Raw genomic sequence first — 22,154 nt, 5'->3', positions numbered from 1 at the left:
ACGCCCATGCATATGCATAGATACTTGCAAATACATACACACACACGCATGCTTACATACTTGCAACTCTATACACACATGCTTGCAAATATATACATATACACGCATTCATGCTCACATAGGTTCTTCCAAATAAATATGCAGTACATATACACCCACCCGCCCCGCATGCATATGCATGCAACCTGCTTTGCTAAACTACCGGCAATTCCTTCCCCCGCCCCCCGCCGCAGCACGTGCGCACGCGCAACCCTCCTCCTCCTCCCCCGCCTCCTTCCTACCAATTCCCTTCCGAAGACTCTGCGCGCGCGTGGGTGTGTTCCTTTTCCCCCCGCCCCCCTCTGAGCCAACGTTCTCTCCTCCTCCTGCTTCGCCGCCGCCGAGTCGTCGTCGTCGCCTGCTTCTTCTTCTTCTTCCCCCGGAAGTGGGAGGGGCGGGAAAGGGCGGGGAGAGGCATTTCCGCTTCCGGTTTGCCTTGACGTGTTCCCGCCTCTTCGAATCCGGTCGGGGAGAAAAGAAAAAAAAAAAAAGAAAGAGTGTGAGGGAAAGAGAAAGAGCCCCGGAGCGCTTGGAAGAGGTGGCGGCGGCGGCAACAAAGAGCCTTTCGCCTCAGCTCGCTGCGTCTCGGCCGCTGACTTCGCTTCCGGTGAGCTGGTTGAGGGGGGGGGAGGAAGAGTCAGGGGTTGGTAGTTATGGCAACTGCCCTACTACCCCCCCCACCGTTGGGGTCCCCCACCTTTTCTCTCCCCGCCCCCCGACCTCTAAGGCCCAGTCCGCCTCCCTCACGGACGCTTCTCCTCGTTTTCTTTTGAACTCGGGAAGAAGCTGGGAGAGAGGGAAGCGTGGCTGGCCGAAGAGGCGGGCGGGCGGGCGGGAAAATGCCCTGTTCAAACCTCGCCTCGGACAGCGCTTGAAAGGGAGAGGGGGGGGAGTTCGCTGCTGGCTGGCGCTCTTGTGGTGGTGGTGGTTGTCGTTGCTGCTGCGAAAAGTGCGCCTGTTTGGAAGTACAGTGGTACCTCGGGTTACATACGCTTCAGGTTACAGACTCTGCTAACCCAGAAATATTATCTCGGGTTAAGAACTTTACCTCAGGATGAGAACAGAAATTGTGCGGCGGCAACAGCGGGAGGCCCCATTAGCTAAAGTGGTACCTCAGGTTAAGAACGGTTTCAAGTTTAGAATGTACCTCCGGAAAGAATTAAGTACTTAACACGAGGTACCACTGTACAGTGGTACCTCAGGTTACATACGCTTCAGGTTACAGACTCCGCTAACCCAGAAATAGTACCTCGGGTTAAGAACTTTGCTTCAGCATGAGAACAGAAATCCTGCTCCGGCGGCACGGCAGCAGCAGGAGGCCCCATTAGCTAAAGTGGTGCTTCAGGTTAAGAACAGTTTCAGGTTAAGAACGGACCTCCGCAACGAATTAAGTACTTAAGCCGAGGTACCACTGTACTGTAAAGGCCAACTCTTACCCAAACGGGCCTTGCTCCCAATTAAGTGCAAGCCGCCTAAATGCAGTTTAAATAATAATAACTGATTATTTATATCCCGCCCATCTGGCTGGGTTTCCCTAGCCGCTCTGGACGGCAGCCAACAGAATATTAAAAGCATGACAAAACATCAAACGTTAAAAGCTTCCCTAAACAGGGCTGCTTTCAGATGTCTTCTAAAAGTCAGATAGTTGTTTATTTCCTTGACATCTGATGGGAGGGTGTTCCACAGAGCAGGCTCCAATTAAGTGCAAGCCGCTTAAATGCAGTTTAAATAATAATAACTGATTGTTTATACCCCGCCCATCTGGTCGGGTTTCGCCAGCCCCTCAGGGCGGCACCCAACAGAATATTAAAAACACAACAAAACATCGAACGTTAAAAGCTTCCCTAAACAGGGCTGCTTTCAGATGTCTTCTAAAAGTCAGGTAGTTGTTTATTTCCTTGACATCTGATTGGAGGGCGTTCCACAGGGCAGGTGCCACTACCGAGAAGGCCCTCTGAATCGAACTTCTCCCCTATCCCTCAGAGGATAGCTGAACTGACTTTCTGAAATCTCTTGCTTTAGGAATCTGGGAAAGGAGGAAAGCCGCTGGGCAGGATCAAGGTATGGAGAGAAGGCTATGTACATTGTTTGTATTGTGATGCCCGGATGGAAGGCGGTATTTGAATTTAATGCATCGTGGTGATAATATATTCTGTGTGGCTTGACAAGAGGTAACGCACCCACACGAAGAATTATTGTATGCGCTTAACAGCTGAAGTAAGGATTTTGACAGATGCCATCCCCTCCCTCCCCACCTGCTGGATTGTGCCATGATGAACCATTGAATTGAATTTCTACTTGAAGTCAACTGCTAAAAGTAAAGGAGATCTGCTGAAGCTGCAGAAGAGTGACTTTGGCTTTTTTTGTGTGGGGTGGTTGGGAGGGGAGAGCGTATGAGTGTTCAGGCAAGAGATGAGGGGTGCAGCTCATCACCACCCGGCTTGCTTTGTACTTAATTTGATTTTATTTATTATATCTCTATGACACCTTTCGCTCACAAAGTTGCAAAGCGGCTTACAAACAATAATAACAAAAGCATAATAGAACATCAGAAAGTTTGACTTTATAGTCACTGCTGCTGTGTCCCTTGAATCTATTGTGGAAACCTAACTGCATTTTATTTATTTAGCAGGATTTATGTACTGCATAATTCTCAAAATTCCTTTGGTGATTTACATAAAAATGAATTATGTATGATAGTGTAGGAAAAGTAATCTGCTGTGTCTTCACTCTGCACGCAGTATTTCCATCTTTGGTGGCTGTGTTGTTTTGACTGGAATTGACAGACTCAAAGAAAACATTCAACTTAGATTTCTCTTATCAAAATTTCAAGAATTCTCTTAGCTAAAGAGTGGTAAAATGGCCTTGTGAGAACAGGAGGGGGAAGTCAGAGGTTAGGAGATAAAGCACCCAATCATATATGTAATGCAGAGCTTTCCAAACTTCATGTTGGTGACACACTTTTTAGACGTGCATCATTTCGTGACACAGTATTTCAGTTTTACTAGCAACCTGGAGGTTAAACTAACCCCTTTCCAGCCCCAGGAGAAGTTTGGGGAGTGTTTGTGCGACACACTAATGTGTCACGACACAGTTTGGAAAGCTCTGATATAATGTATCCTCCATGTTTTGAAGCATTGTCTCCAGTGCAGTGTAGTAGTTCATTTAATTGCAAAATCATGGTAATACAGGACAATTAGTTGGGTGACCACACCCTGAAAAACTAGTTCCACTGCCAACTTTTAGTCAGTGGAAAAGGATAGTGTGGAATATTTAGTTTCTTAATGATGCAGTGAGTATAAAGCTGTATTTCAACCACTGGCGGAGGAAGAGGAGTGCGAGGGGAGCGCACCACCCTGGCAGCACAATTCTGATGGGGTGCCATCGCGGCCCCCCCCCACTGGGCACCACGCCCCCACCTGCTCTCCGCCCCCTGGTGCTGGAGCATGAAGCTCCGCCACTGATTTCAATTGTGCATCAAAGAGTCTGTGGCCTTTGACTTGTCAGAATGGTCAGAGGAGAAGGGTTCTGAACTGTAACACGTAGCTATGAACATTTGCAAGTTGGTGATATGCATGAATAGTGATGTTAAATTCTCGAGAATAACGTTTTCGAGAATATTCTCGAGAATATTCTCCAAAAGATTATTCTCGAGAATTTAACATCACTATGCATGAACATAACACTAATACGCTTGCACTCTTGTTTAATTAGAATAAAACTGCATTATTAATCCCATTTACTTGAGAATAAATCCCATTGAACTCAATAGGGCTTACTTCTGAGTAGACATAGTAATGAAAGGGCTAAAACATTGTATTCTTGATTTCTGAAGAGTAGAAACAGCAATATTTAAAAACTTTTTATTTCTCTTTCACTGTTAAAGTATGTATTTTTTTTATGCAATGTGTGATTACAATGCTTTGTTCTAGACTTTTTCCAACTTTTTTACTCAAGAAATTGGGTATTTGTACTAGACAAACGTTCCATGGGGTTTGGTCTATATCCTTAATATGTTATATATCTTGCTCTTTTCAGGCACTTGAAACTTCTATCATATGAGTCAGTTATGTGAGCAGTTCAGGAATGGGTGAGTTTGTGCATGTTATACCAGCCCATTTTGTCTTGCACCCTTTATCATTATAAAAGCTGCATCAAATGAAACATTTTTGGTTCCCTGCAAACATATGCTGGCCATCTATAATAGTAAATGAACCGGTGCAGCGGTAGTGAGAGGTTTCTGGCAAGTTGGAGAAGATAACTTATTTTTCTCCATTTGGCAAACAGATGATTAGATTTTAGCCACTGCAAGGTTGTACGAGAGAGAGGGATTATTTTAGCTCAAGGCTGCGGCTTATCTGAATGTACTGAAATGCTACCTACCGTCTCTCTTAAATTTAGCTTTGTGAAGAATATAAATGGTACCTTTTGAGATGTGAGAGCTACAGTTTGTAGTACAGGTGTTGCTAACCTTTTTGGACCAGTGGGCAAACCTTTAATTTTGAGAGAGTTCTGGGTGGCACCAGTCACAAAATAGGTGCCCTTGGGAGTGTGGCATACCATAAAATTAGGTAGCCATCCCTGACAACGTTATGCTTACAATAGGATGCCAGCTATGAGTCCTGCCAAAGTGTCTGGGGTACCAGTTAGAGCCTAATTTGTGGACACCAGGTTGACAATCCCTGTTGTAGTAAATATGATTGCTCAAGGTGTTTGCCAAGTTACCTTGATTTCTGAATGAAGCTTGTTACAAGTGTGAATAAAGTTCATGCATGGTCTTTTTCTGGTGTTTTCCTTTCTTGGGGTTTGTATTTGCTTCTTTGGCATTTGTTATTTCACTGGTATGGAGTCCACAGGGAATTTCTCCTGCCGAAGTCCCAGCTGCGCCACCTGGAAATTCCTGTTTGCTTAACAGGAGCTTGCAGAAGTGAAAACCTCTCTTGGATTGTGTACACTTTCTTTCCTGCTGAGAATCATACACTAAGGGGCTTTTCCCTTTCAGATGAAACTGCTGATTGTATGAAGATGGAGGCTGGAGACTATGGGTTAGCTAATCACACTTCTGTGTTCAAGACTCTTCCTCTACAGCAGAACGCTCTCTCAGGAGATCAGCTTCCATTGTCTGGCAACAAGGTTTGAGAATGAGCTGCTTTGATTTCTTAGCTGTATTTTTTTTTTAACTGTATTTTTGCTCCAAAAGTAATGAGGCTAAATTTTGCTCTTTGAATTATAACACTTGGCTGCAACCTCAACTTCTCAATGTTGATTGGTTGGTTGGAAGGGTTGCAATCTACTGACTGCTGGAATGGGGGTGTTCTATTGTGGTGAAAGCCCAAACCCCACTCAAGTGGGCAGTAAGATACCACTGGCAAAATGTGGTGCTTGGATTGCTGGTTCCTTTTAGGATTGCTTTGCCTTTAACTTGGTTGATTTCAATATATACCCAATAGAATGAAGTTGGGGACATATCCAGCTGTTCTAACGGAGCTTCAGATAGTTATCTCCTGCAAGTTTGTTGTTGTTATTATTAAAATTTTTATGCCACCTTTCATTCATAGATCTCAGGGCAGTTCACCGTGAGTGTGTGAAGATGAATTTGCATTCAGGACTACTGGGTTTATTATTTCATACCATAAAATAAAGTAAAACTTCCTACTGTCAATTAGAATTAGACAGCTGCATAATTACTAAGCGAGTTGGAAGGGCAGAAGTCATGTAGAGGTTTTTAAGGAGATAACAGAAATCTCTGAGTTAAAGCTGACCAAAAGTCCAGAGGTAGCATTATTTTCAATTTATGATGGGGTGGAAGGTTCACAGGCTATGAAGGACTTGCTCACAAATTTATTGACAGCTGCACGAATTATTATAGCTAGGAAGTGGAAGGGGCAAGCAGAATATAAAATGGAAGAATGGTATAAAGAGATGTGGGATATAGCTATTAATTATAAATTAACATGTGCCTTAAAGTAAGGCAGGGGATATGCAGGAGAAATGATTTTGAGGAGATATGGAAGGGTGTAGAATTTGTGCTGTTAAAACAGAAAGGGGTTAAACCATCACAAGAGATGTTGCAATTTTGGGAGGTTGGATAGTTACAATGGAATGGTCTCATTGGTGGGGTGCACATTTTTATTCTTATATATTTATGATTATTACTTTGTCAAAGAAAAAAGTCATGTTGACAAAGAAGTTGAGGTTTGTAATGTGTCACTACTGCATAATCCCCCTAAGCTTCAATGTAGGAAGGTTGAAGGCAAGCAAAAGGCATTATTATTCGTTGGCCATAGGTATGTGATTAGTTCTGCAGCGTTTCCAAACTTTGAATGCAGCATTGTATCCTAAATGTGCCGTTCTTTACATTTGCATAATCGTTCTTTAGGATATTTTCAAGCTGCAAAATTCTAGAGGTTCTCCATATATTTCAGGTCTAGTTTCACTTATAATGTTGTAGCTAATTATAATAAGAGTTGCACAGTCCTTCTATTACGCATGAGAACACATACACACTTTCCCCAGATCCTTCCTTTAAATATATTCTGATTTTATGGTCTCTTTTGTGCAGTTTTCATCAAACAAGTTTGATCGTCTGGAGAGGCCTTTTACTTGTTCGACTGGAAATACTTCCTGCAGTTTCGGCTACTATTCAGGTAAGGCGAGGCTGACTTGGGTTCACTTGAGAAACCAATTAAAAGCTTTTAAAACATGCACTGATTGTAACACTGCAGTGAAATTTCCTGCTGCCTTGCTATAGTTTATGGTTGAGTCTAAACTTCTGCTGTATAGAGGAATGCATTTTTTTGACCCAAGTAAAATGGATGCCTTATTTCTATTGAAACTTTTGAAATATTCCTTAAGAACATAAAGTGTCCTGCTGGGTTCTTATCCAGGCCCATCTAGCCCACCACCCTTTATTCTTAGGGTGGAATTAAGCATCATGCTAAGTTGATTGCTCTGTCAGTGCAAGCATTTCTGCCTGCCAGAAGGAAAACCACCCTCCACATGCTATACTGGGCGTTTTCTGTTTCATTGAATCCTGTTCACAATGACCAACTATATCCTACAAGCCAGACATTAGTACAGCAGCTCTCCCCCCCAGGGATGTGCCACAGTAACTGATATTCATACAGCCTTTGATACACAGCCATTATAACGAGCAGCTAATTAAAGCTTAGCCTTCATTAATTTGGCTAACACCTCCCTATTGATGATGGTGATGATGATGATGATGATGATAATAATAATAATAATAATAATAATAATAATAATAATAATAATAATAAATTTCTACCCTACCCATCTGGCTGGGTTTCCCCAGCCACTCTGGGTGGTTCCCAACAAAATTTAAAGCATAATAAAGCATCAAACATTAATGACCTCCTTAAACAGGGCTGCCTTCAGATGTCTTCTAAAAGTCTGATAGTTTGTTTCCTGGACATCTGATGGGAGGGCGTTCCACAGAGCGGGTGCCACTACCAAGAAGGCCCTCTGCCTGGTTCCCTGTAACCTCACTTCTCACTTTAAAGCTGTCCAAGTTCCCTTCTATTCGCTATATGCTTATTGATTTAGTTTAGTGTCTTGCAGTGAGCATGTTAAATTATAGGACCCTGTTCTGTATTCTTGGGGCCCAGTTTTATCCAGAGCAGACTGTTGTCCAGAGGCCATGTTCATTTTGCAACACAGACTAAACTTGCGCTCCGTGATAAAAGTTGATGTTACCAGCAATAAAGACTTTCGGAGGTCCGTTCTTAACCTGAAACTGTTCTTAACTTGAAGCACCACTTTAGCTAATGGGGCCTCCTGCTGCCGCCGCACCGCTGGAGCACAATTTCTGTTCACATCCTGAAGCAAAGTTCAGGTGACCAGCCCTGGGTTAACCAGTGATCTCCTCCCGAGTACCTGTTAATTGGGATTATGTTGCTGAAAATCATGCAGGTACTCTTAAAAGAACAGGCTGCAGTTCACAACCTGAGCAGCTAGCTTGCTAAATAGTGAGGCAGGCTTGTTGCAGTTTTACCGGTGGAATCTCATTGGAAACTTCTATAGCCTTTTTAGTTCCTTGATACTATCTAGGGAGATGCAAGTACATTCATGGAACTCCTCTGAAGCCCTGTCATGCTTGATACAATTGGGTTGTTTGTAATGGATAACTTGGGAGTGAATCGGTTAGCTTTTCATTTATTGTTCAACGCTTCTTTTTCACAGGACCTCCATCCCCTGAGAGGTATCAAGCAGCGGGAGTGCAAAGACCATTTGGAACAAGTGCTAATGGGCAGTGGAGGAATTGTGATTCTACTCTGGGTCCCGTTTTACAGAAGCCTAGAGCAAACCGCAGCGTATATTTTGATGCACGCAAAAGTCAAAGGTACATTAGGTTTCACTAGATTTTGTTCTGTATTCATAAAATTTAGCAGTGGGGAGTTTGTATGGAGTTTATATATGGAGTTTATATATTTTTATTTTTGTATTGTAAGCGGAAAACTATGGGGTGGGAATTCTTAATGATAATGAAAGCCTGCTCCAGAATATTCCCTATCTGCTGGAAGACGATGGATTGTCACAGTGAGCCTGAAGTTATTCTCTTCAGGAGGAGGAGGAAAGCAGCTACCTTTTAACTTTTCCAAAGTATGAGGCAGCGAGAATAGGGTTTCTCTGGCTTTCTGCTTCGGCTTATGCAGCATGGAATACAAAAATCTGAGTAGCTTTATAGTACTGGTTTACTAATCTAAAACCTTTAATTTTTTCTGCAGTGCGACATCAAATTCCTTTGCAGGGAAATCGAATCACCACTGCCACATTTCTGCATTTGAAAAATCCTTTCCAATTAAGTCTGTTACTAGTCCATCATGGAGTGCTCCATGCCGTCGGAGCTTACTAAGTCCCAAGAAATCCCAAAGGAGATCCATCAGCACCGCAGAAGAGGTAGGTGAAAGGAAAAAGGAGAGAGAATAAAGTTTCCTGTGTGTGCAGATTTAACCCCTCCCCCCCAGTTGTTTTGTGCTGGGGGTGACATCTCTCATAGTGTTTGGCTTAATTTCCCTGTTACCACAGAAGGGTTTGCTAGACATTCGCACGTCTCTGACTACGTTTGACTGATCTCTCTGATCTTGGGTTGTGGGGGAGATAGGGCCTAGACTAAGAGGAGTAGAAAAATCAGGGGTTGAGTAGACTAAGGGAAGTACTTGGGAAAGGAGTCCTTGGAAAGGAAGGAATAGATGGATAAAGGAAAGGGGAAGAGAACATGAGTAGGGAAGAAAGATAAATCTACAGATGTGAAGACATGCCCTTAGACCAATTAGTAGGTGTGTCCAAACAAATAAGCCAAATCATACACTATTAAGTTTTGCTGTTCAGAGTCTTGCAGTGCTGGGAAGAGGCATTTTATTCTTCTCTACGACCCTTTTCTTTGAAATCTTTAGAGCATCTGACCCTGATCTTTGGTTTCATCTTGCATATTGGAGTTTGTGAATTTTGGAATTAAGCAGTGTATTAAAAAATACATAAAAAGAATTTTGCTTTTCATGATGTATGTCTTTGTCACAGAGGCTTAAACCATTAGGGTTTTTTTGTTGGTTGTTTTTTTTTAAGTGAAAACCTTTGGTGTCAAGTAGATAAATATGTGGACTCTTTCTATACTACAGGATGTTGCATGTCTCTGCAGAGCCAGGATTGAACTATTTGGCTGGTTGAAATATGTGTGGTTATTTCTCCACAGACAGTTCGAGAGGAAGAAAAAGAGATTTACAGGCAGCTGATTCAAATGGTTACAGGGAAGAAATGCTCAGTCTCAAAGTCCTCTTCGTTGTTGTCTCTCAATCTGTGAGTCTCTGAAATACGCTGCTAGCTCATTATCTTCCTCGTGTTTTCAGTTTGTTGGTGGAAGCCCTGATCTTTTGTTTGTTTGTTTGTTTTCAGACCCAGATGCGCAGTTTCCAATAAAAACCTTGTGAAAGAAGCTGAAAATCAGAGTAGGAAACCTTTTGAAGCTTATTGCCCCAGCGCAGGCAACCAATCATCTGGTGTTCTCAGGACTCAGGAGCAACACTCTCACAAACCACTGCCCCATCCAGTCCATAATTTCCCTTCACGTGTTACCTTTGAGCCCAAGGACACCAATACAGCAGCTCGGCAGAATAGTGTGTCGGCATTGGATGTGCATTCTGAAGGTGAAAACAATAGATGAGAATTAGACTCTTCTTCCTCCTGCTCAGCCCTTCTTAGTTTTTACTTTCTGAAGATCATTAACAGATTGTTGCAACATATTTGTAAGATGCCCTATATGTTTCCTTGCAATCCATTCCCAATCTCGTTTACGTGGAAGTAATTTCCACATTCAGATGACCTGCACTCAGGATTGCAACTTAAGGCAATTATCATCATCATCATCATCTACAATCGCGTAATAAACTTGATAGATAAACTGGAACCCACAAAACAAAATGGGAGGATCTGGATGGTATGGTTTTGTTTTAAAGAAGTGCAATCATAAAGATTAATATCTAGTATTGCTTGTTCTTCATTTAGGATCTGACTCTGTCATAATGCTCAATGGCCAAGACTTCAAATCTCCAGCACCAAGGTAAGTGTCTTCCACAGCTGAGAGCAAAATAGAGGGATAAAGATTCTAACAGAGAAAGTTGTGTTCAAGTCCTATTGAAATCGATAGGACAAGTTAGTCACATTCACCTTAGCAAGCTCCGTTAGTGGAAGCCCTGTGCAAGGACTTCCACTGGCACAGCAGGGCTTCCCTCTCTCCTTCGTGCACCCGCCTGATTTTGTGGGGGGTGGGGTTGGGAGAACCCATGAAAGGCAATGGTGGAGAAGACGTAGGATGTTTTGCCTGGCAAGCTAAAATGCTTGTACAGAGGGAATGTTCATCATAGGGTGAGGTTGAATTCCACTCAACACATTTATTGCCCAATGAGACTGTTACATTACTTTTGTCCCTTCTGGATTTGGGCCTGATGGTTTAACTTTCTATGTGTTTTGTCTTATCTAAATTTATTTTGCCAGTGGGTTTTAACTCTGTTATTGCTCAGATGACAGCTTGTAGTAGTAGCTTGGCTACTCAGTGAAGATACTGATCGGTCCACAGCTAGATCGTGGCCCTCTTTGGGCAGAAATTTTGGGTTTCAATCCAGCAAACCATCTTGACCACTTTTTCTGATCTGCAACTATGAATTTCATAAGGTTTTTTTTTTGTTAGTTTGCTTTTCAGTCTGTAACTTCACAATCACATTTTGTTTGTGCTTCCAGGCTGTGAAAGTTAGGAGGCAGGAAGTTGCAGGGATCAGGATATTTAAAGATGCAGATACTGTGTATATAACATTTAAATGCTACCACTTTGTATTAAAGAAGTATCTAAAGCCATGGACAATACTGTAGTAGTAAGGTAAAGGTAAAGGACCCCTGACAGTTAAGTCCAGTGGTCATGTGGCCAGCATGACTAAGCTGCTTCTGGCAAACCAGAGCAGCGCACAGAAATGCTATTTACCTTCCCGCCGGAGCAGTACCTATTTATCTACTTGCACTTTTTGGGGTGTTTTCAAACTGTTAGGTTGGCAGGAGCTGGGACCGAGCAACAGGAGCTCACTCCGTCGCGGGGATTCGAACCGCCGACCTTCCGTTCGGCAAGCCCTAGGCTCAGTGGTTTATGTACAGTATGTAAAGCCATGGACAATACTGTAGTAGTAAAACACATCATAAAACAATACAAAAGCAGAGCACAGAAATCCAATATAATACGTTCTGTAAGTGGCAGTATGTGCCAAATGTACTGTATTTTTTGCACCATAACACTCACTTTTTCCCTCCTAGAAAGTAAGGGGAAATGTCTGTGCGTGTTATGGAGGGAATGCCTACGGATGGCGGGGGGATCTGCTGCAGTCGTGAGCAGAGGATCCATGGTTCCCCTTCCTTCCCTCCTCCGTGGCTCGCTTTGAAACAGCAAAGCGGGAGAAGAGCCGCTGAGTGGGGAGGAGAGAGGGACAGAGAGCCTGCTTCTTTAAAGGAGCAAAGCGGGAGAGGAGAGGAGCCACTTACACGAGTGTAAACGGCTCCTGTCCGGTTGGTTCCTTTAAAGCAAGCAGGCTCTCTGTATCTCTCTCCTCCCCACTCAGCTCGCTACATAGCAGCAAAGTTTTTCAGCTGCTAAGCTGGGGATGAGCGGGGAGGAGGGAGAAAAGCAGAGCCTGCTTGCTTTAAAGGAGCAAAGCGGGAGAGGAGAGGAGCCTTCTCCCCTTATACCCCTCTTCTTCATTATTAGCAGCATCTTTCTCCACCCACCCCACGCGTGCTCCTTGTCCCTTGAGTGCTTTTCCTTCCCTCCCCACTTAAAATGTGGTTATAAAGCACGGATCCACATGGATCCTCAGGATTTTTGCACTGGGTCACCCCAAATTCACCATCAGATCACATAGCATGTCCATGGCTACATCTTGCACCAAAAAAATCACGCACCCACTGTTGCCTGGGGCCGCAGTGGTGCAAAAACGTGGTTACAAAGCATGGATCCACATGGATCCTCAGGATTTTTGCATTGGGCTACTCCAAACTCACTGTCAGATCACATGTCTGTGGCCACATCATGAACCACAAAACTCATACATCCACTGTTTCGTTTAGAATATTTTTTTTCTTGTTTTCCTCCTCTGAAAACTACGTGCCTGTTATGGTCGGGTGCGTGTTATAGAGCGAAAAATACGGGTTTTTTAATGGCCAGGGAGTTTATGGGTGAACAAGTAGACTTACTCTCTGAGAGTGAGAGAGTAATACTAATACTAATTTATTATTTATACCCCGCCCATCTGGCTGGGTTTCCCCAGCCACTCTGGGCGGCTTCCAACAAAACACTAAAATACAATAACCTTTTAAACATTAAAAACTTCCCTAAACAGGGCTGCCTTCAGATGTCTTCTAAAAGTTTGGTAGTTATTTTTCTCTTTGACATCTGGAGGGAGGGCGTTCCACAGGGCGGGTGCCACTACCGAGCAGGCCCTCTGCCTGGTTCCCTGTAACTTGGCTTCTCTCAGCAAGGGAACCACCAAAAGGCCCTTGGCACTGGACGTTAGGCAGAATGATGGAGGTGGAGACGCTCCTTCAGGTATACTGGACTGAGGCCATTTAGGGCTTTAAAGGTCAGCACCAACACTTTGAATTGTGCTTGGAAACATACTGGGAGTGAGTGTGTTTGTGAGAGGGCGAGATCTTTCTGTCATTGCTACTATAGGCTCTGTTTGCAGTGCCATCTTGTGAGAGATCCCCAGCACTGCATCCCTGTCTGTACTTTATTAGGCAAGCCTGACCTTCTCACCCCTCGGGGCTCCTCTGTGTCCCTTTAAGTTGAAATTTCTCTTCATTTGATTGCAGCCGGTACAGCTGGACTGAGCAACCACCAATCTTCTTTGTCACTTTTCTTCCAAGGATGGCACTACTGTTCAGTGGAATTTCAGCTAAAATAAATCACCTCAGAAGAATGGGGACTACTATTTGTCAGATTAAAATTAATGGATGTCCTGCCCCCTTTTATCCCGAAGACCCGCTTTTTGATATAAATTTTATGTAATTTTTTTTGGGAAAAAGTTTATTTTAGGGTATCGTGAGGCCCATTAACCCATCAATCGGAATAAGGGATGCAAATGACTTTGTAGGAACAGGTCATGGTGCCCACATGTTCATGACCTGCCAACCCTGCGTGACTTCTCACTTCCTTTGAGAAATTGGAGCACATTTTTATTTTTTTTTGTAGGAGAGGTACATGTATGAACAACATTGTACGTGTCTACACCTGTGTCACAGTTAAGAACAATGCTGTGATATAGGTTCCTTTCCAAAGAGGCACCATGGAATCCAAGATGCCTAGATTCTCCTGAAGACCCTAAACACAAAACTTACTTGAATAGAGCGCAGTCTGTAAACTGACAGATTGAAACTACGGTATTGGGTTTAGGATTAAGGACAGAGTAAAATATTCACTCTTGCCACCCCTTAGAAATGGAGGCATGAGAATATATGTACTTTCTACTATTTGGGGCATGTACATATGTCACACAGTGCTCTAAAACTAACTTTTTATATGTAAAAAATGTCATAAAAATTTATTTCAAGCTATATAAACCTGATATCAAAAGGCAGGACTTCTGGATAAAGAAGACAGGGCACCTGCCACTTTTGTAACAAATAGCCCCTCTATTCTTCTCGGCTATTTCCCCACAGAATAAGCATTCTCAGCTTCTTGTATTCTTTTTCTTTCAGCACACCTTTCTTTGAGGCTGAATTGTGGATCAAAGAATTGTAAGTCATTTTGGGGTTTTTTTTAATATTAATGATTGCGTTTGTTTCATATAGTCATCATATCCAATATCTGCAAGAGTTTGCCTTCTCTTTAAGCACACAGTTTCCAGGCTGTTGTTGCTGCCTTCCCAACATGAGTCAAAGCAGCCATGATCTGTAGCAAGGACAATCGAATGTTGTTGAACTACGACTCTTATCAGCCCTGACCATTAGTCATGCTGGCTGGGGCTGATGGAAGCTGCTGTCAAACAACATGTGGAGATTGCCAGCTTGCCTAGCACTGTTCAGCTGTTAAGACCCCTGAACTCCTATAGGAAACAGATGTCAAAATTTTGGATCCCCTCCCATTTTTTGGTAATAAATGCTTACCTAATAGCTTTCTCCCTCATGCTTCTTGTCAGTCAGTTTGCATATGGTTTTATTATTGTTGAATGCAAGAGAGAAGCTGCTTTTCTAACCCCCTTCTAAACATCAGCAAAGCTGTGGGGAGTAGCCAGGACTACCCCAAGAATAGCCTGCAGGCCTGGATTCATAGAGAATGCCAGGGTGTATTAATTAATTGACCGTTGCTAGCTGCAAGGAAATTTAGTTTTGGGAAAGTCTGGTAGAAAGTAAATTCCCAATGTTCAGTTGTAATATTTTAAAATATTTTCGTTTAATTAAAACAAGAACAGTGGAACATGTGAACCAAAAGCAAAGAGAAACAACAAAACTGAATGCAAACTAAAATTAAACATACATAAAGCATAATTTTGATTTTTTAAAAAAATCATATTTGCTGGGGGTAAATGCTGTTGATGTTGGGAGTAGTAACCTAACTTCACTTGTGACAGGAAGAATTTTCATTTCACATTCTACCCTTTCATCTTGGTAATCCGTGCCTTACCAAAGGTGACCTCAAAGAGAGAGAGAATAAAGCCCTTCAGTAAGACTAGGCAGCTCTCTGTGGCCTTTGTGACACTTGTGAATGGTTTCTGCATAAGTAGAAGGCAAGGGGCCTTCTGTGTAATCTGGTTGTGTAGTTAAAATGTACATAAGATAGATCTTCATAAGGGGTAAAGATGAGTTTTTACATTTAAACCAGTTGCTAGCAATAATGATAGGTAAAGGTAAAGGGACCCCTGACCATTAGGTCCAGTTGTGGCCGACTCTGGGGTTGCGGCGCTCACCTCGCTTTATTGGCTGAGGGAGCTGGCGTACAGCTTCCGGGTCATGTGGCCAGCATGACTAAGCCGCTTCTGGTGAACCAGAGCAGCGCACGGAAACGCCGTTTACCTTCCCGCTGGAGTGGTACCTATTTATCTACTTGCACTTTTATGTGCTTTTGAACTGCTAGGTTGGCAGGAGCAGGTACTGAGCAACGGGAGCTCACCCCGTCGCGGGGATTCGAACCGCCAACCTTCTGATCGGCAAGTCCTAGGCTCTGTGGTTTAACCCACAGCGCCACCCACTTCCCAGCAATAATGATACCCAGGGCCAATTTTTTCTCCTTGGCAAACACAGCTCAGTTCTCTCTTCATACAAAGGTGCATGAAGGGGCTGGTGTGGATGTGCCAACAGGGACTTACGGGCATCCCAGTTTGGCAGATGGAGTCAGTCTGACCCAGCCCTCTCCATCCTTCACTTCAAAGTGGCCCTGCCATAAAAATTGATCAGGAGCCTAAACAAACGGTCAGATTGATTATATTTGAAAGTGGCAATGATGCATATGCCCATTGCTGCTAATGCTGAATTCTCAATCTGCTGCATACAACAATGTTTCTAGAACCAGCGTATATGATTCCCGAGCCCGTGAGAGATGGCGACAGATAGAAGAGCAAAAAGCTTTGGCATTGCAATTGCAGAAGCAGGTAAGATGTTCAAATGCTTTTTGTGTGTGTTTTTAATAAACAGTCTTGGTTTATTGAATATTACATCAGACTTACAAATGCTCTTCATACCAAATATTACAAAGAACAATAAAAAGCAAAACTTGGTGCCTGCCCATAAATGGATTAAGGTTTTTTTTAATGCTTATCACAGTTGGGAAGGCTGCCTGGTTTCTCCAGTTACATGTCTGTTGTTGCTAGTGATCATAATCGCTGAAACACCTAAAGTAAAGATGGATATTTCTCCCCCACCCAACTTTTATGACCTGTCTGTCTTGCTTTGAATTGCAAATTGATAAGCAAGCTATGGACCAAGACATGTTCAGAACCCTATTAAAGTCAAACAAAGTTTTTTTCCATTATATTTTCCACTGGTGAAGTTGGATTCTAAATTAAAATTGCATGGCTGAATCATACGTGCAAATATAAGATAGACACTGAAGTTGCAAAGTGAGATGTTGCTATCTTAGGGATATGTCTTTCAGAGGCTGCAGAAACAGGAGTTTTTGGTACCTGATTCAGTCAACTTACATTTGCGAGTACCTCTCGAGAAGGAGATTCCTGTTACGATTGTGCCAGAAGAAAAAAAGTCCACTGATGGGGAGGAAGAGTTCCCAGAAATTACAGAGGTAAACTTTTTAATGTCAAATGTTAAAAAGCTTGACCGGCTTTGGAGGTAATCTACAGGAACAGCTGTGATTATATGATAAAGCTGCTCCTCAATTGTACTATTTGAGATTCTAGTTTGCGGAGATTGCATGAATGCTGTGCTGTAATAAAAAAACAGAGCAGAACATCTCTACACATAGAAAACCAACCATGGGGAGAAGTGTTCTAGCCTAGCCTGCCCACATGACATGCTGGTTTATGTACAGTGGTTTTTGGAGAATTGTTTGTGCAGGCTCCTTCAACTAGTGGGTCCATCCACAAACCTAGCACTGTTCAGCTATTAAGACCATGATTCCAGGCTCTTATGCGGTCCTTGCCACAGGATCACATTCATCCAGTGCTTTACCAATTGCACTGGCTCCTGGTGGAGTACAGGGTCAACTTTAAGGTGCTGGTTTTGACCTTTAAAGCCCTATGCGGCCTTGGACCCACATACCTACGGGACCGCCTCTCCTGGTATGCCCCGTGGAGGACCTTTAAGGTCCACAAATAACAACACTTTGGAGGTCCCATGTCACAAGGTGGTTAGATTGGTCTCAACTAGGGCCAGGGCCTTTTCACTATTCGCCCCGACTTGGTGGAACGCTCTGTCACAAGAGACTAGGGCCCTGCGGGACTTTTGATCCATGGGCCACTTTTAAAATGGGGCTGCATTTTAAATTGCATTTTAACCTGCATTTTAAATTGTCCCCCCCCCATTAGGTTTTTATTGTAGTTTTACTGGTGTTAGCCACTCTGAGCATGGCTCTGACCAGGGAGGGCGGGGTATAAATAAAATTTATTATTATTATTATTATTATTATTATTATTATTATTATTATTATTATTATCATCATTATTATTATTTGAGCTCTTTCTGTGCAATGAGACAAATATAACTAGTTATCTCAGGAAAAGCTTTTCAGCTGGAAAATACAAAACTACTCCCTGTATGCATCTCTCTTTGTTTTCTGTAGGAAATGGAGAGGGAAATAAAGAGTGTACTACGAAGTGGGAACCAGGATGAGGTGCTGAGCGAAGCCTTCCGGTTGACAATAACTAGGAAAGATATTCAGACTCTTAACCACCTCAATTGGCTCAATGATGAGGTAACCTGATCTTCACTTTTTGTACGCTGCAGTTGTTTGGTCCTTGTTTAAAATCTCCAAATAAACCAAGAAGAGCCTTTCTAGATCAGACCAAATCACTGTCTAGTTCAGCATCATGTTTCATAAAGTAGCCAACTGGAAGCCTGCACACAGCCAGCAAAGAGGACAAGAGGGCAAAATACCCCTCTCCTACTTTCCTTCCCCACATTTGGTAATTCACTGGCAAACTGCGTTGGAGCTTGAAGACAGTATAATTATCAGTCCTCATAATTATCCATTTTTGGCAGATCAGCTGGTCTTGGAATGACAGCTCCAACACACATCAAGATCATGGCCCATAATATCCTGGTCTTGAAACATGAGTTAGATCATGGTGTAGAAGGTCATAATCTGCATTCATAAAATGAGTCAGATTTTTTTTGAAAAAGACAAATCAATCAGCCTTGCAGCAGTTTGAGGTCAGCAGCCTCACAGGGTACCCGCCTGGCATAGCCTCGTGCGCATGGATTACATATTCTTCCTTTACTAGACACCCAGTTGCTGTCACCTCCCATGATCCCTCTTTCCTCTAAGAACATGGGCAAATGGGAAAGGAAGGCACAAAGAAAGGGGTGCAGGGGAAGGACTCCTGCTCATCAAACCCCCCCCCCCCCGCTTGCAAATCCCTCCCACCTCCTCCATTTTGCACCTTTAGCAGCAAATAATAGGTTTGGGAATCCTTTGTAACTTACCTTGCTAAATCAAATACACTGTGCAGGCTACTATATAGGCATAATATTTTAGAGGATTGAAAGGGCTTTGAAGTACTTGCCATCTTTAACCTAATGAAGAATCCCCCCTCGAAAAAGAAATGCAGATATCTGCAGGGTTCATAGCTTGCTATCTTTCACCATTTGCTTAATGAATATTTTTTTCCCTCTTGAATGCAAAAACGCTATTTTGAAAAATTCTGTCGTTTCCTAACATGTATTCCTCTCCCTCTCAGATAATTAACTTCTACATGAATATGCTAATGGAAAGAAGTAAACAGAGGGGCTTTCCAACGGTTCATGCATTCAACACATTTTTCTTCACCAAGTTAAAAACTGCTGGGTACCAAGCTGTGAAGCGCTGGACTAAAAAAGTGGATGTATTTTCTGTTGACATCTTGCTGGTGCCTATTCACCTTGGTGTCCACTGGTGCCTAGCAGTGAGTATATTTGAGGGGTGTTTTGTTTATTTGTTCCAAGCTCTCATTCTCGCTTCTGCTTCTCTGGAATGTGCTCCGAACAGCTTCACAACGGCTCCTCTTTTGTAACGTACTTGTGAGCTAACATTTTCATAGGTAAGCTCAGTGGCTATAAAGATCTACAGGCTTATGGATACATTGAAAACTGCCACAGGACTATCATGTTGGTGCAGATACCATCAGTTTTGCTCGGCTACGCAAATGTAGTCATATTTTTGTGTGGCTGAGCAAGATATTAATTCCTAAATCGGGCTGGGAAATAATATTGTCCAAAACCAGTTTGAAGTTCACATTGTGATAATTGTTTCGTAATATTTGAGCTGGCAATACAGTGGTACCTCGGTTGTCGAACCTACCGTATTTTTCGCTCTATAGGATGCACTTTTTCCACTCCAAAAATGAAGGGGAAATGTGTGTGCGTCCTATGGAGCGAATGCTGCAGGCTCCTTGGCTTCAGCGATAGCAATGCGAAGCCTCCAAAGCTCAGAGGGAGAGCTCCCCCCGCGCTCCGGAGGCTTCACGTTGCTTTCGCTGAAGCCCCCGGAGTGCAGGGAACGCCCGCTGCGCTCCGGGGGCTTCATGCAGCTATCCGCAAGCCTTTGGAGCGCAGCAGGAGTTCCCACTGTGCTCCAAAGGCTTGTGGATAGCTGCTTGGAGAGCGAGAGGGGTCGGTGCACACCAATCCCTCTTACTCTCTAGGCTTTGCTCGCTGGAGAGGCGCTGCACAGTTTCCCCTCTCTGCGCAGCGCCCCTTCAGCGAAGCGGGAGGAGAAATGAAAGGGGCTCTGTTTCTCCTCCCGCTTCACTGAAGGGACGCTGCGCAGAGAGGGGGAGAACCCCTCCCCCCGTTCTCCCCCTCCTATGGTCTGGTGCGTCCTATAGAGCGAAAAATATGGTAATCCATTCCAGAAGACTTCAACTTCCGAAACCTTCAACAACTGAGGCGCAATGGGTGGTCAGCAAATTCGACTGAGAAAATAAAAAGAGCCATGAGGCCTCGCAGGCTGCCACTTTTTGTTCCGCTGCTGCCAGGCCTTGCTGCTACTGCTGCCCCCTCCCATCGCCGCCACGAAGACTCTTAGACCTCCACTGATTATGCCACCATTGCCAGGCCCTGCGGATTGTGGCCACTACTGCCAACATGTACCACACTCATAGCAGGCCGTTTCTGCCCCTTCTACTTCTGCCTCCTAGCAGTCCTGCTGGCAGTCCCAGATTATTTGTAATCACCATCTCTAATCACTGGATTGTCCTGAATACTGCCATTTGGTAGCCTAGCCCAAATCCCAAAGTCCTGTTGGGATGCATTTTGGCTGGCCTGCTGCTGAAGGTGACCATGAGGTGATTGATAATATCATCATTTATCAGTTTAAGCAGTAGCAGTTGCCAGGACAGTGTCCTGTTCACTTCTGCGTTATTACATCCTTATTTCAGATACCGTGATAGATTGATATATCGCGATGTTTAGCTGGTGATATATCGCAATATAGAAAACCAGTTATCGCCCAACCCTACTTCTGAACTAAAGAGAAGTCTATATATTTGGTGAAGGGCTTCATCTTTTCAAATTCTTGTTTTCTATAGACAGCAAGGCTGGATGTTTTCTGAATGCTTTCTAGAAAGTTTTGAGTTGTGAGTATGTCAGTGGTTTAATGAGATGTTCTGTCTTACTTAGGTTATTGACTTCAGGAAAAAAAGCATCACCTACTTCGATTCAATGGGAGGAACCAATACTGAAGCTTGCAAGATATTGTTGTGAGTGTCCCAATATCTTTAAATATATTCACGTTTTTCCCAGCCAAAGATGAAGAGAGGACGCAAGACCTTTGGGTGGATAAAATTAAATCCTTATTGCTGCGATTACATAAAGAAATGACTAAATCAAAAGGGATAGCTAACAGCAAGCGTGCCCTGGTAACCCAAGGGGCCTTTGAGGTGTAGCTTCCAACCTTTTTAGAGAGCAGTAACATAAATGTTTTTTTCAACTAGACAGACTTGCTGTTGAGCTACAGCCTCTGGGCTCTTATAAGAAATTGATTTATTTAAAATATTTCTACCCTAGCTGTCAGGGAACTGCCATCGGCTCAGAGGTGAGAGGGGGAGGGGCAGATGGATTACAGAGAGCCTCCAAAAATCGTGGGAAGCAGCACTTCCTCAGCAGTGGAAGGAAGCCCTGCCTCTAGTGGGGACGAGCTGCAGGACTCAGAGGATGCAAGGCCGTGCCAGAACACCTTGCCTGAGCAAAGCAGGGAGGAGGGAGGTCCCCCTTTACCCAAGCCTTCCTTGTGCAGTAGGCTTTCGCACAGAGAGGGGAGGCGTCGGCTGGGGGTCAAGAGACTACTCTGCTGGGGAAAGTTTAAGGACGGCCCACTCTCAGATTCTGCTAGTGAGTGATATGGAATAGAGGTGTTCTGCATTGTAAATGTTTTGCACCAATAATAAAGCCATTGAAAAGACCAGTGAGGGACCTTGCCTGATGGCTCTCGGGCAACCACACCGATAGGCATAACACTAGCCTTTTACTAAAAAGTGCTCAAGGCAACTTACAAGTTTGAAGTAAAATGCCAGTTACAACAACAGACTATAGTAAACCAAACAAGAATAGAAAGAGAGGCCTTGGAAATGGGATCTCTGAGCGTAATGTTCTTAAGGTAACCCAGTATTTGATGGCCCTTTCCATCTGAAAAAGATGCCAGGAAGACTATAGGGATATAGACTAAAAGGACATATGCATCAGAGACTGCAATATTTTCAACAGTTGCAAGAGGTATGAAGTTTTCCCTAAAAAAAATCGGGGGGGGGGGGGGGGTTTAAGCATTGCCTTGTAGCTTTGAAGTGGCAATGGCCTGGAGAGCAATTTCAATTTTAATTGTTGATCAGATATTTAACTGCTTATTCAGGAATATGAAACAGGCAATTCAGGATGATAAAACTTTGAAAATATTTAAAATCTGCTTTGTGAATTTTTAGATA

At 43.4% G+C, this 22,154-nt stretch overlaps 1 protein-coding gene across 4 annotated transcripts in view; it reads left to right on the top strand.

Annotated features, from left to right (window-relative positions):
• Positions 1–2,081: 2,081 nt before the first annotated feature.
• Positions 2,082–22,154, top strand: part of SENP1 (SUMO specific peptidase 1) — a gene marked incomplete at its 3' end in the record, with an annotated part of 31,976 nt that continues 11,903 nt past the window's right edge. For 2 of the 4 annotated variants that reach the window (XR_014165105.1, XM_081898673.1), the window contains exons 1-15: positions 2,082–2,100; positions 4,078–4,129; positions 5,042–5,172; positions 6,602–6,686; positions 8,242–8,401; positions 8,787–8,958; positions 9,752–9,855; positions 9,952–10,202; positions 10,561–10,615; positions 14,290–14,328; positions 16,094–16,178; positions 16,682–16,825; positions 17,822–17,953; positions 18,939–19,142; positions 20,857–20,936. Coding sequence is in view for 3 of the 4 variants with exons in the window: in XM_081898673.1 (XP_081754799.1) it covers positions 4,126–4,129; positions 5,042–5,172; positions 6,602–6,686; positions 8,242–8,401; positions 8,787–8,958; positions 9,752–9,855; positions 9,952–10,202; positions 10,561–10,615; positions 14,290–14,328; positions 16,094–16,178; positions 16,682–16,825; positions 17,822–17,953; positions 18,939–19,142; positions 20,857–20,936 (1,646 nt within the window). Of the gene's footprint in view, positions 2,101–2,420; positions 2,445–4,077; positions 4,130–5,041; positions 5,173–6,601; positions 6,687–8,241; positions 8,402–8,786; positions 8,959–9,751; positions 9,856–9,951; positions 10,203–10,560; positions 10,616–14,289; positions 14,329–16,093; positions 16,179–16,681; positions 16,826–17,821; positions 17,954–18,938; positions 19,143–20,856; positions 20,941–22,154 lie in introns of those variants that run through there. The other 2 variants (XM_081898675.1, XM_081898674.1) reach the window with 2 other exon arrangements.

This window comes from Podarcis melisellensis (genome assembly GCF_964234715.1).
Source record: "Podarcis melisellensis genome assembly, chromosome: 2".
Taxonomy (NCBI): Eukaryota; Metazoa; Chordata; class Lepidosauria; order Squamata; family Lacertidae; genus Podarcis; species Podarcis melisellensis.
Note: the sequence above shows the minus strand (reverse complement) of the source record. Positions and strands in the feature narration are given on the sequence as shown.